Consider the following 13,293-nt stretch of genomic DNA (forward strand, 5'->3'; position numbering starts at 1 on the left):
TTGAATGGTTATGTTTTTATACATGGGCGTAGAATTTCCCGGCACTTTAGAAAACTAAACTCAGGGAAGAAAACTCCTTTTGGAAAGAGTTTTTATGTGCAGCAACATGTACCTAGCATATTTTCGTATTACAGTAGTATAAATTCGAATTCTACCGAACACCACATGTTACTTTCTGTACCATTGTAATCAAGATTGTGATGTGCTTTTGTAAGCCAGTCATAGCTCATGTCACGTGATCCCGCCAGCCAATGTCGGCGGTTATTCAGACCACAGTACACCTGATGTAGTCAGCTAATAGCAACATCACTGTTAAGTAGTGCGGATGCACGAAAAATTAATATACATACTGTTGCTACAAGAAAAGCAAAGCTTTCACATACAATATTGGTCTCTAAGGTTAATAAGCTGCAAGAGAAGCTAAGCTTTCACATATAATGTTGATATTTTGTGCGTGTGTTACACTAAGATATATCACACAAATGCGCCAGTAAAATTTTTAGCTGAGTCCAGTGACTTGTCCTATAAGTTTCCTGCAGATAAATTAGCTACCACACAGGAGAGAGAGCTTCCTGTAGCACATCAATATGCTCATAATAGCGACATGAATGTCTCATCTTCTGGGCTCTAAATACTTCTAAATGGCTCGTCATCAAACACTCCGATTTAAGAAATTCATCGAACATTCTCGTACATAGTTCAACTTGCATTAAAGGAAATTTACTTTGAAAGTAATGCTTTTCAAACCACTGTTCGCAATATTTTTCTGCGACCTGTTAGAAATAGGTTTGTTTCAGTAGTCAGAGAGCGCCAGATAATGGGTGCCACCGTGCTTCGGCAGCTGCTAAGACGCAGGAAGCCGGTGTTCATGTAAAACATTATATGATCTTACATTATGTCATAAAAGAAAAAGACATCAGAGGATACGCCAAGGGCATCGGAATTTCGTGAACCATACTAAAATGGCACATTTAAAGTGCACACTTAAAGAGCTCATTCGTATGTCCAAGTTCCCAATGAAGTAGGCCTCGACCTGACATTAAGCTTTTTAGTGTGGGTTTCAGGATGTAAATTTTCTTGGAGTGCCAGTACTGTATTAACTCATTTTTTATTCTTTATTATGGCATAATGCCATATGTGCTAGAAGATGAAAATGTGCACTTGAAATTAGCCAATAGTGCGGAACTAAACACTGTTTCAAACATACCGGGTGTCTCAGCATAAAAGATTAATAAAAAACCAAGTTTCTTCAGCAAACCGACAAAAATAGCTTCATTGTTCTACAAGGCAAAGACGATTAATGCATGGCTGTCAGAAAAGTGGAAATAAAATAAAATCTTAAACTAATAACGTATATTACCCTTCCATAATTATGTGGATGTATTTTAATTCACTTGATAGCTCACGGCCACAGAAATCCATTTTGTTTTCATTTGCTGTGAGAGCAGTAAAGGAAGAGGAAACAGGAAAATCACTACATGCAAACACGGGTCACATGGAGACTACACACTTCCCCACTATAAAATCAGACTGCTTTGTGCATCAGCCTCTGATCTACAATATTTCCCAACCAGGGCAATACTAAGATACTGGCGCCCCCCCCCCCCCCTCCCCCTTCGAGCGTTTGAGATACGACGTCAAAAATTGAAAAAATCGAATTTTTCTGATACATAAAACATATGTTCGAGGAAATGTAAGATGTTATTTGGCCTAAAGTGTGCCAGAGTGCAGTGCCACCCCTCTTCACACAGCATTCTTCTATCGCACATCACTGTATTTTGCTCCGTGGAATTTAAATGTGTGTATTTTGTACTGGATGCCATCAAACTATATTCAGGACAGTGGAAATTAAAATGTCCTGTGGTGCCTCTCCTGCTCCCACTCGCCCAGTTTGACATCCTGCCCCTCTAGAAAATAAACAACTCGCAATTAATACTGGATGGAATTATTTGTAATCGGGAGAACAAGAACTCTTCAGAAAATTTGCACTCTTTATTGCCTTAAGCTTATAACTTTATATAAAATTTAAATATAGGATACATAAAACCAGTAAAGACAAGAGACAAGCAATACAGTACACATTTCTTCAATCCTTAGCTCCTAGCATTGTTTTCTCTCTAATGTTGCTACAGCTTTACGTGACGTGCTTTCCTTTCTGCGACAGAATCTATTAGCTCATCAAAGTTCGTCCAATGTTTAGTTACATGAAAAATCGAAATATCGCTGTCTAATACTGAGTAAGCTGTTAATACGAATAGTACCCAAGACTGGTGTGGTTTCTATTTTGTCACTGTCTGCTATATAAAACAAAATAGGCCTTTCTAACACTGCAGAAACTGTAACACACCAAATAAACGAGACTGTTTTGGCACAAATGGTCATTTTTATAAAACGACAGAATATAATTTACGAAGACCAACATAAAATGCCTATTAGGCCTACTAAAAGTAAAAAGCTTTATGTTAGAAAGTAGTTTCACATTTTGTTCATACACTACAGTTTCTAGAGCATGAGATTGAAAAGTAGTAGTATGAGATGTTTATATAAATTTGGAATCAACATATTCTTCCCTAATTTGTGTGATGTCCCTGTTTCTCTTCCTTCCTCATTCTAACGAGCAATCTTGTCATGACTAATTCTGGAACTATTCCTGCCTTTGTCAAAACTTATTCGCCAGTCAACTTCACTAACCCTACCAGAATCACCGGTTTGGTTATCCAGTTAGGTGTTATGTTCATACAAGCCATTTTCCGCACTACTTCCGGAATAGAACTTAAGTGGTCGCTAGATGGGGACTGTACAACTGGTCCTTACTAGTGTTGTGATCTGGCCAAAAATTTGACAAAATTTCCTTTTCCTGGATACACCGAGAAGATAATACATAATCTTTCTCATCTGTTATTCCTGTTAGTTGTTTATTTCTACTCTGCTAGACTGAATCTATCTAATCTAACTTTAACTTAAGCTAAGGTCAACACATACACCCATGCCCGAGGAAGGAGTCGACCCTGAGACGGGGGTAGCCACGCGAACCATGACGAGTCTGTTACTCTGTGCAGCTTATGATTCATTCAGAAATCAAACTTACAGAGGGGGTTAGGGGGTTCAAAAACCAACAGGGATGCGCATAAAAATCATATGAGTAATCGATAGACCAATGTGCGCTGTATGCTAGGCGCTTTGTGAAACAAGGTTTTTTTCTCCTCTTAATGAATTTCGTGCCCCCCCCCCCCAAATCCCTCAGATCCGGGGGCCCGCTGCGCATGCGTGAATCCGGCAGCTTGGGTGCAGCAGTAAAATTTTTCCCAATTGCATCTAGCTGCTTGCTGTGACTGCTTACACACAGCCAACAGCCACATTTCTGTAGCCAGAAATGGGAGAAGGTACTACTCATGCGCCACTCAACTGTGCATGCGCATGGGCCCGCTTGTAACTGCTAAAACAAATCTAATATAAACAGTTGTGATGTCGCACTCATTGGAGGCAATTTGTTGTTATGAAGCATGCACAGTCTTCCTAAAGCCTTTGACACATTTTGATGTTGGCAAATGCTTGTATGAGCACTGTGTTTTGTTGTTGTATATGGCAAATTTCCTTTGCAATTTATGTTTCATTTTCATTTTTTTCTCGTTCACATTTTATTGTTGCAGTATTATTCTGCAGTAGTGGGATACAGTAATATCCTTTGTTAGAGTATCGATTCTTACCTGTCAAAATTACAAAAATTTAACTGAAAACTAGAACAATGAACAATTCCCGGAAGTCTAAAAAATTCCTGGTTTTCTCCCAGATGTCCTGGGTTTTATACACCACGAGTCAGATGATAGCTGTTTAATCATCTGGCTGTGGATCAGATCAGCCCAGGAACTGTGTCGGGGCAATGTGCAAGGATGTTGAGGTGGTCCCATTCTGTAAATGGAGAATTATAGGGTTCACTGTGACGTTTCCCTTCCATCCACTTGAGGGTGCAAAATGCTGGGGGATAATTCTGACACAGAGGCTCAAGCATAGTGCTTAGTTAAGTGCTTGGCAATTGCGTTTGCATTGGTAGACAACACACCATTGATGCTAATGCCAGTAACACCTGTCTGAGTGTGGTACCACAAACACATCTGATATTCGTCCAGACTTGGGAAGGTGACAGGTGGCACCCAGTGGTCAAGATGTACCTCTCCCAACATGCCTGTTTCCATCATTTTATCACGGAGTCGTTTAAAAGCTATTAGGTGCTCTAGGGAAGGGCGCCACTCATGTCACTGTAGAGCTCGCCGACACTCTTTAATGGCCTCAACAATTTCTGACAACCACCAAGGTACCGACTTTCGCCAGGGGCTCAACTACCACATCGATGGTACCATGTGTGGGAGATTCAATGGTGACAACAAAGATGAAAGCTTCCCTATCTGCCTTGTTTAAGGCCCACCTTGGTAGACGTCCGGGAAGTGGTCACTACCACACAAGCCATCATGGGCTCTCCAATGGACAGATGGGGTAAGTTCTGGGCTGCAGAGGGATACATCAATGGCTGAGTTAAGTGCCATGAGCCACACTGAAATGTGTGGGGTCCGCAGAATTTAAGAGGAAGAAGCCGAGTTGAGACAGGAAAGTTTCGACATCTCTGCCTTGACCAGTAAGCGCAGTGCCACCCCACGAATTAAAATCTCCCAAAAGTAAGAAAGGTTTAGGGAGTTGATGAATCAGTCCAGCCAATGCATTCAGGGGTAATGCACTAGCTGGAGGAAGATATACGTTGCAGGCAGTTATTTCCTGTGTCATCCTCATCCTGACAGCCACAGGTTCAAGAGGTGTTTGAAGAGGCACGGGTTCACTGTATAATGAGTTCAGGACAGAGACAAAATCCACATGACACACTATAATAGTCACTACGGTTCTCTTAATATCCCCTATAGCCACAAAGGGCAGATGTCTGCATTGCCGGGAACCAGGTTTCCTGCAGAGCAATGCAGAAAGCAGGTGTAAAGCTTAACAGCTGCCGTAGCTCAGCAAGGTGGTGGAGAAAAATGCAACAATTCCACTGGAGCATGACGTTATCATGAAGCTGGGACGACGCATGCTATGAGGCAGGTTACGCCTCAGGGTCACCTGCTGCCACCACCTGAGTATTTGTATCCATTCCTATCGTGGATGAGGTATCAGAGATCCATGTCCTCAGGGGACGCTGAGGTCTCCACCTCATATGCAGGTGCAGAATTGGTAGGGAGTGGTCATGTTGTGGCCACCAGAGGGACCTTTTTCTAACAGACTTCTTTGTTTCCTTGCCCTCTCGCTTCCCTTTTTAAGGCTTGCTGGGATGACTTCTCAGAAGTAGCTTCAGGCACAGAGGAAGACCGTGAAGATCTTCACCCAGTAGCTTTCACCTCCTTTAGCCACTGGTAAGTGCCTGCTGTGGCATTAGTGGAGACCTTGGGAGAGGGGGTCCCAAGGAAACCCATCCGCACGTAAGGAGGCTGTTGCTTCTCTGGCTGGGGGTGGGGGGGAACTTGCTCGTAAAGTAGGTACTTTGGGAGCAACGGAAGGAGATTTTCGCCCTACCACCGATGGGGCAGGTGAATTCTGGAGGCCCCACTGTTCGTGGCACAGAGTGTGGTATGACTGGTACTTGTGATGGCAATGGTAATGAAGCTACAAAGTATGTTGACGTCATCTGAACGGGGTGTAATCTTTCAAATTTGCATTAACCTCTTGGTAACTCAACCAGTCCAGGGGCTTGTATTCCATGATTTTCCACTCCTTTTGGAGTACTGTGCAATATGGCGAGCAGGGGGAGTGCTGCTCTCCGCAGTTGATGCAAGTGGGAGGAGGCACACAGGGAGGGTCTGGATGCTGTAGATGTCCGCAGTCTTGACATGTGGCATTGGAAGTGCAGCGGGAAGACGTGCCTGAATTTCCACTGCTTCAAGCACCACGTAGGGTGAGGGACGTATGGTTTAACATCACAGTGGTAAACCATTACCTTGACCTTTTCAGGCAATGAATAACCCTCAAAGGCCAAGATGAAGGCACCGGTAGCAACCCTGTTGTCCGCGTCCCCTGTAAACATGCTGGATGAAATGAACACCCCACCATTCTAGATAGGCACAGAGCTCACCGTAAGACTGCAAGAGGAGGTCGCGATGGAAAATAATCCTCTGGACCATGTTGAGACTTTCATGGGGACTGACAGGAACAGGACTATCACCCAGCCAGTCACAAGCAAGTAACGCCCAGGACTGGGCCGAGGATGCTGTCTGAATCAAGGCTGCATGGCTTCTCACCTTTGACAGCGCTGTCACTTCCCCAAACTTATCCTCAATATTCCAGAATGAGATTTTCACTCTGCAGCAGAGTGTGTGCTGATATGAAACTTTCTGGCAGATTAAAAACTGTGTGGCAGACCGAGACTAACTCGGGACCTCTGCCTTTCGCGTGCTCTACCAACTGTGCAACCCAAGCTAGACTCACGCCCCGTCCTCACAGCTTCACTACTGCCAGTACCTCGCCTTCTACCTTCCAAACTTTACAGAAGCTCTCCTGCAAATCTTGCAGAACTAGAAATCCCCTTGCTTTCAGGAGTGCTAGAAATAACAACAGTGATGGTCAACAAAGTCATAATTACAAACAATGAAATTAGTTACACAAAAAACATTTTATTTGGAAAAATGGGGCATCAAGTAGAGCCAATGCCCAGTTTCAAAACTAGATTCATGTTCTGACTGAGAACAACTTACTGAAGATCGGGAGTTACTCTCACCTTCAACTTAATTCAGTATGTACATTTCTAACTACCTCTTCAGCACCACAGCTGATATGATGAACACATATGCATTACAAACTCAACAGACAAGCAATTTCCTTCAGAGTGCATCTGCAGAAATAAAACATTGTTTAACTTCACATAATTAGAGGAACTCTAAAATTGGCCACCATTCGAATGTACTAGGACACAGTACTGAAACTGCAATTATTCTTAAGACGATATGGCCAGAGAGATTCTTCCAACTGAGAATAAATTTGCATCTTGTTCACAACATTTTTGTTTTATAAAGTTCAGCCCATGTATACAGCTGGGCATAACAGAAGTCTACAGTTACCTGTTGCAGAAGAGTTAGCAACTGAGGAAATGATCCCATTTACAGGACAGCTCTTTTTTTTAAAAAAAAAACAAAAAAACAAAAAAAAAAAAAAAACAGCATGTGAAAGGTAACTCCAAGGGGGTATGAAAATGTACATGTTCTACTATAACAGTGGACAGGCTTATAGTTTTATTCATCAGGACGCGCCAACTGAGTTTCAGGAATCTTTGAACAAGGATCAACAGTAATTCTGTCAACCCAGAGAATAAAAAGAGAAATAGCACATAACATATTTTGACAACTTCATACAAAATTTCAAAGCACTGACATAAGAAAACATTCGCACTGCTGGAACTGTCAGAGTAGGCCTAAATTATCTTGCTAATTCTGCTCTAATGCCACACAAGGAGGCAACTGAAGAAATGTGCTTTTTCAGAAGAATTATGCAGCACAAATGTCATAATACTGAAGAAATGGGTTGACAGCACAGTAGTTCTGGGTTGAAACTTTAATAGGAAAGGAGAATCTGGCAAAATAGAACACAGATTGTAAAGCCACAGAATGAGAGGGGGTTGATCTCTCTAATCAACTGATTTCATATTACAGGATTTTTACGACATCCAAGAAACAGACACTTAGAGCTATTTTCCATGCTGTTGGATTTTGCTGTAGTACAGAGTTGGACGGAATACAGGACAAGTGCCAAACCAACTTTACGAGACAGGCTAGTTTTCTGGTGTTAAGTGGGATGGATACCCTCCCAATAAAACAAGGCTAACGATCTGTCACACCTCCATATACTCGTGTTCAAAGGTGACGAGGAGAAACTAGACTATCTGAAGAGATTCAGCAGAACACTTGCCACTTCATGAAAACAGTGCAGCACCTACCAGGTGCAAATTCCCAGAATGCAATGTACATCTTTGTTTTTCCAAGGAAAAGAACTGTTTCCATGAGTTTCATTTAAATTAATAGGACACTGAACAAATTTCCTATAGACTACATTGTTGCTAGAAAAATGATGAATTTTATTCTACTGTGTGGGTAAAAAGCATTCACATATGTATGCACTAACTAATTTTTTTTCTCTGCAATGAGTTAAACGTTGACAGACCCACTGGACTTACTATACTTTGAAAACGCGTACATTTAACTTTCATTTTTTAATTTTAAAATCTTTAAAAATTACTTAAAGAATTACAATGTAAAAAAATTTCCATCTCGACAAAAATTCGGGTGTGGAAGGGTTAACAAACACCATACACGAAACACAAACAAAACATACCAATAAAAACATCGCAGTTACCGCCTGTATAACAAAGTCACTTAAATTCATTTACAAAATTAAAAATCGGCAGATTTCAAAAAAATGTTGGTAACGTCACTTGTCAAGGCAGATTAGTCCCATCACACAAACTTCAATATGCACGAGGATGAAGGTCCACACAATTTTAAAAAAAGTCATATTGCTGGCAGGCGTAGCTTTCATGGAAGAAACAATTGGGATCCAGGATATTACCTGCACTTAGAAACTGATTACGTGTTTCAGAGAGTCATGGAAAGCCAGTAACAAAGTTACCGGTATATATATATTGTAATTTCTTCCTCTACTATTCTCAATCAATGAACCATAATTTACCTGACAGTTCCTGCTCGGTTGGAAAATCTCATTTTTCAAAAGTTTAAAGCTCACATTTGAAATTACGCATCCTTTCTTCAGAATAAATGCTTCAGGCACTAAACGAAAAGGGCAATTATTAAGTTATCATATACTTTTGCTGAAAAAAATTTTAAACACAAACATGAAGTTAATTTTAAATTAATAATCAAGCGAGGATTTGATTTCGAGCATAAATTCCACGCTTTTAGTGATCCGATGAAAGGTAAAATGGCGCAGTTTGAAAAACCATAACACACATACGATACTGCTCTAAACTTCTCTCTGCGGTTTAGTGCTGCTTTTGAACTTACAAATTCGTATTGTACTTTGTATGAAATAGGAATGGGCTCTCCAATCCACCAGAATACAAAACAACATATCGTTACTATACAATTAAAAATGTAAACATTTTCACACTTATTTCGCAAAACTACAGAACTATGCTTACCCAAAGAAAGGGTCCTCCTCAAAATCCCCCATCAGCGATCCAAAAAGCGACATCGCACCGAAATTTCACTCTATAACTGACAAAATTCACTTGCTTGAAAGAAAATTCTCTCGCGCACACACACACACACTAACTCGTTCGTTGTTCGACTGATCGAAACTTCGTACTGACGATTTCTCTAGAATGCGTCAGAGCTTACTCGTGTCGAGATGTTCACTTTAGCGTCATAGATGCTTGATATGTCAAAGATAGTGTTGCAATATTTAGGCGATTTTTACCTAAATAAAATCGAGGCAGTTGTATAAACAATTGTAGAGGTCATTAAAGCACTACGTAAACGTATTTCTTTTCATGATCAAACACAGATTGTTGTTGGCTGTTGTAGGTTACAAACAAACACGTCACCAATGTGTTCTGTAAATTGAAGGCAAATGCCGAGTGTCATGGAATAGCAGGAAACACTAAATACCTATTTCTGCTAAGCTTTATTTTGCTCTAAAATAGAGCTTCTGAGGTAGTGAGCAATTTATCATTTTATTGGCATACTGTCATGTATTAGTTTCCCGAAAGCGAATTCTAACCTTATCCAATGGTTATGTTGAGCGTGTATAGAGGCAGAATTCTGTAAAACCATTGTCGATATTATTAAATGAACGTAAGTTTGAATGGAAATTATTGGTGACGTAAAAGCAACGCTTGAGATTTTTGTACCCATTATTGTTAATGACTTATTTTACTTGTAGGTACATCATTTTTGAAGATATGGGGACAGAAGAAACCAACAATATTCGCCATCAAGAGGCAAACCACACAGTTACTGCCAAACCGAAGTTTATGAAACTGTCATCGTATGTTTTGGCACTAAGGCCTTGGTCCTTAAGCGGGTCTTTGATGCCTACCTTATTGGGATGTGCACTATCATACAAGTGTGGATACTTCAGTTGGGTTATATTATTACTGACGTTGTTTACAGTCGTGACAGTGCATGGTGCTGGGAATGTTGTGAACACATACTTCGATTACGTGAAGGGTATAGATGGACGGAAGAGTGATGATCGTATCCTTGTAGACCATATTTTGTCTAAGGATGAAGTTGTTACACTTGGTGCAATGTTGTATGCAGCAGGCTGCCTTGGGTTTATTTGCTTGGCAGCAGTTTCACCTGCAAAAATGGAACACTTGGCTTTGGTGTATTTTGGCGGACTTTCTAGTTCATTTCTGTACACTGGTGGAATAGGATTGAAGTACATCGCATTAGGTGACGTTATAATACTCATTATATTTGGACCTATATCAGTGTTGTTTTCCTTCATGTCCCAGACAGGGCATGTCGACTGGGGAACGATTTATTATGCAATTCCATTAGCGTTAAACACAGAAGCTATCTTACACAGCAACAATACAAGAGATCTGGAAAGTGACAGCCGTGCTGGAATTGTAACACTTGCTATATTGATTGGACAAACAGCTTCACATATTTTGTATGCATTTCTCCTTTTTACCCCATATATTTTATTTGTGGCTCTAGGTCTTAGATACTCTATGTGGTTCCTGCTACCACTTACGACATTACCTGCAGCATTTCGCATAGAAAAGCATTTTCGCTGCCTGGAGACTATTCAGACAGTACCTAGAAAAACTGCAAAATTAAATTTATATTTTGGTTTTTTGTATGTTCTTGCCTGCAGCCTGGTAGATGCAAATCATATGCCTTTTCTACACTGATTTAATTTTCTGTGTAGTGCTACAACAATCACACTATAGAGGTGTATTGGTTATGTACATTCTGGGTGCAATTATTGAATGTTTATGAGCACCTCAAAATTTTGTTTTGTTTCTGAAATGATTAATTTGGTTACTAACTGATCAAATGATTTACTTATAATTCCAGATTTGGCTTAAAACATCTTAAATTACTTCGGGAAATATGTAACTGAAGTTAGGTAAAAAATGAATGGAAAAGACAGTAAAGTAATATCTTGTAAACTTTAGACATATTTCCTGCTATTCAGGCCTATGGCATTTTAGAACAGCATGAAACAGTTAGCTGTCAGTTACCTTTCTGGTTATTTTGGACACATACTTTGAAAAATGTTACTTATTTGCTTTACTTAGTTTTTTAATCACCGCTGAATGGCCTTCAGCATTACCAGTATAAGGTCACTGGCAGTGGTACAATTCTATCTAAAATGCTTATCAATTGGGTGTTGAAGCAAGTATTGTTACTAAACAAAGAATAGCCTTGCAATAACAAGCCTGTAGAAATAAATGTGGAAGGTTTAATAGCACAAGCTACTGAATCACAAAATTTTATTGAAAGCCCTCTTCAAGTGCTTGAAGAGAAATTCATGTTATACGTTTAGGAAGCTGTGTTCTTTGGCTGATAAGATTTGTACTGAAGTATTAGGCTATTTAAGTTGTGACAACAGTTGTGAAAGTGTGGTGCAAGTTAATGATATACCCAGAATGCAGAGTTAACTGAATGGATTCCAGAGGAAAACCATAAACACTGAGTCAGTAACGAAGAAATGTGAACTCTTCATATCTCTCTCTGTTGTGGTAGCTTGTCTATCTCATAGTTAATGACCATACCTACATGCATTCGTGATGTGTTTGACAATAAGGACCAAGATAGGTGTAAGTGTGTTATGCAGGACTTTGTTTCAATACAGGATTACCTCATATGCCTAAATATCGATAATAAGAGCAGCTGCTTTGAGATGTTTCATTGTATGAATATGTGCTAATGTAATCATTGTTGTGATTATATGTGGTAAGTTATCAAGACTAATATTTAAATATTTAGATGTTCTATTTTGAAACATTGTCAATATGTGTAGGTCATTGTTCATTTTTTATATTGGGGTTTGAGTACTTAAGAGGATTCAGTGATTTTATGATCTGCAGCCATTTAACTACAAGCAGTATAAGCTAAAATAAATTCAATTTTTGGTGAAATAATGTAGCTGCAGTGTAGCAAATAATAGTCTATACCATGCTTAACATTCTGTGAACATATCTCTGTTTTGACAGTAAATGAAATGGCACTAAAATCTTCTTTCACAGATTTAGTTAGTACTGTACAGTCTAAACAAGCAAGAAATGTTACACTTCAGAAGAATTTTAACATCAAATATCTCTGTTATTTTCAGTTTTTTGTTCTGATTTAGAGCCTATATTGTTTTTAATTGTTAATATTTCTTTGAATTTTTGTGCTGGGCTGTTCAAGACAAAACAAAGACTCAGTGTGTTCACTCCTGTGTAGTTACAGCTTCATAGCTGAATGGTGCTTGAACTTATGTACTGTATCAACGTAAACGTGTCTGTGAGCTTATTACCTGTCACTGTGTGTGTGTGTGTGTGTGTTTGTGTGTGTGTGTGTGGGGAGGGGGGGGGGTTAGCGCGAGAGAGAGAGGGGGGGGGGGGAGCATGCACAAAACCAAACCAAATACACATTTTGTTGTTTCTGTCCTTTTTTTTGTAATTTATTTACATAGTAAACGTTGCTATTCCACAGTAAGTCTTAAGCAACCCTCAGTAAATATAGAGGAATATTATATACTTAATTTGAAAATACAGTGGCACTATTATGTACCTAAATAAGAGTTTATGCAGAATCTTAAGTTTTAAAACACAGTTATATTTTTTTGATTGGTATTAGGAAATATACATAATGATGGTGTTTGCTGGTGATTCACTGACACATACCCATTCAATTGCTAATTTTTTTTGATAAGCAAACAAGTTCAAACTAAAGCTTATGAAAGTCGCAGAGGTCAACCCAAGAAAATGGAAGTGCTCTGTCACAAATAAAAACTAAGTAATGCTCTGTTACTGCCCATTGCACTGTTCAGCTCATTTAAACTGTCTATCCTAATAACAGTGTTTCTCAAAGGTCTCTGTTGTAAGTTTGCCCTTCGTAGCAGTTTGTTACCTCTACACATTTAAAGTATTTCTTCGTTTTTCTCTCAGCTGAACTCATCTCTGTTCAGTGCCTTCCACCATTTACTTAATTATTACATTACAGCCTCGCATATTCTATTTTCTCTTCTTGTTACTCTTTCTTATAAATGCCAGTGAACTTATTAAAAGTATTGTGGATACAATTCTCT

At 39.5% G+C, this 13,293-nt stretch overlaps 2 protein-coding genes across 4 annotated transcripts in view; one reads left to right on the forward strand and one right to left on the reverse strand.

Annotated features, from left to right (window-relative positions):
• LOC126457481 (myeloid leukemia factor) overlaps positions 1-9,369 on the reverse strand; it is a 133,426-nt gene extending 124,057 nt beyond the window's left edge. For 2 of the 3 annotated variants that reach the window (XM_050093774.1, XM_050093776.1), the window contains exon 1: positions 9,182-9,368. In XM_050093774.1, the coding sequence (XP_049949731.1) occupies positions 9,182-9,234 (53 nt within the window). In that variant the 5' untranslated portion in view covers positions 9,235-9,368. Of the gene's footprint in view, positions 1-9,181 lie in introns of all 3 variants that reach the window. The other variant, XM_050093775.1, reaches the window with a different exon arrangement.
• A 29-nt stretch (positions 9,370-9,398) lies between these two features.
• LOC126457480 (ubiA prenyltransferase domain-containing protein 1 homolog) lies at positions 9,399-12,559 on the forward strand. The gene is made up of 2 exons (XM_050093772.1): positions 9,399-9,836; positions 9,925-12,559. Exon 2 carries the CDS (start codon positions 9,944-9,946, stop codon positions 10,904-10,906), a length of 963 nt encoding a protein of 320 aa, XP_049949729.1. The 5' UTR covers positions 9,399-9,836; positions 9,925-9,943; the 3' UTR covers positions 10,907-12,559.
• Positions 12,560-13,293: the final 734 nt, after the last annotated feature.

The sequence above is a fragment of the Schistocerca serialis genome, chromosome 2, assembly GCF_023864345.2.
Source record: "Schistocerca serialis cubense isolate TAMUIC-IGC-003099 chromosome 2, iqSchSeri2.2, whole genome shotgun sequence".
Lineage (NCBI taxonomy): Eukaryota > Metazoa > Arthropoda > Insecta > Orthoptera > Acrididae > Schistocerca > Schistocerca serialis.

Excerpts from the sequence above, each read along its gene's own strand:
- LOC126457480 (XM_050093772.1), top strand. The coding sequence starts at position 9,944 with ATGGGGACAGAAGAAACCAACAATATTCGCCATCAAGAGGCAAACCAC.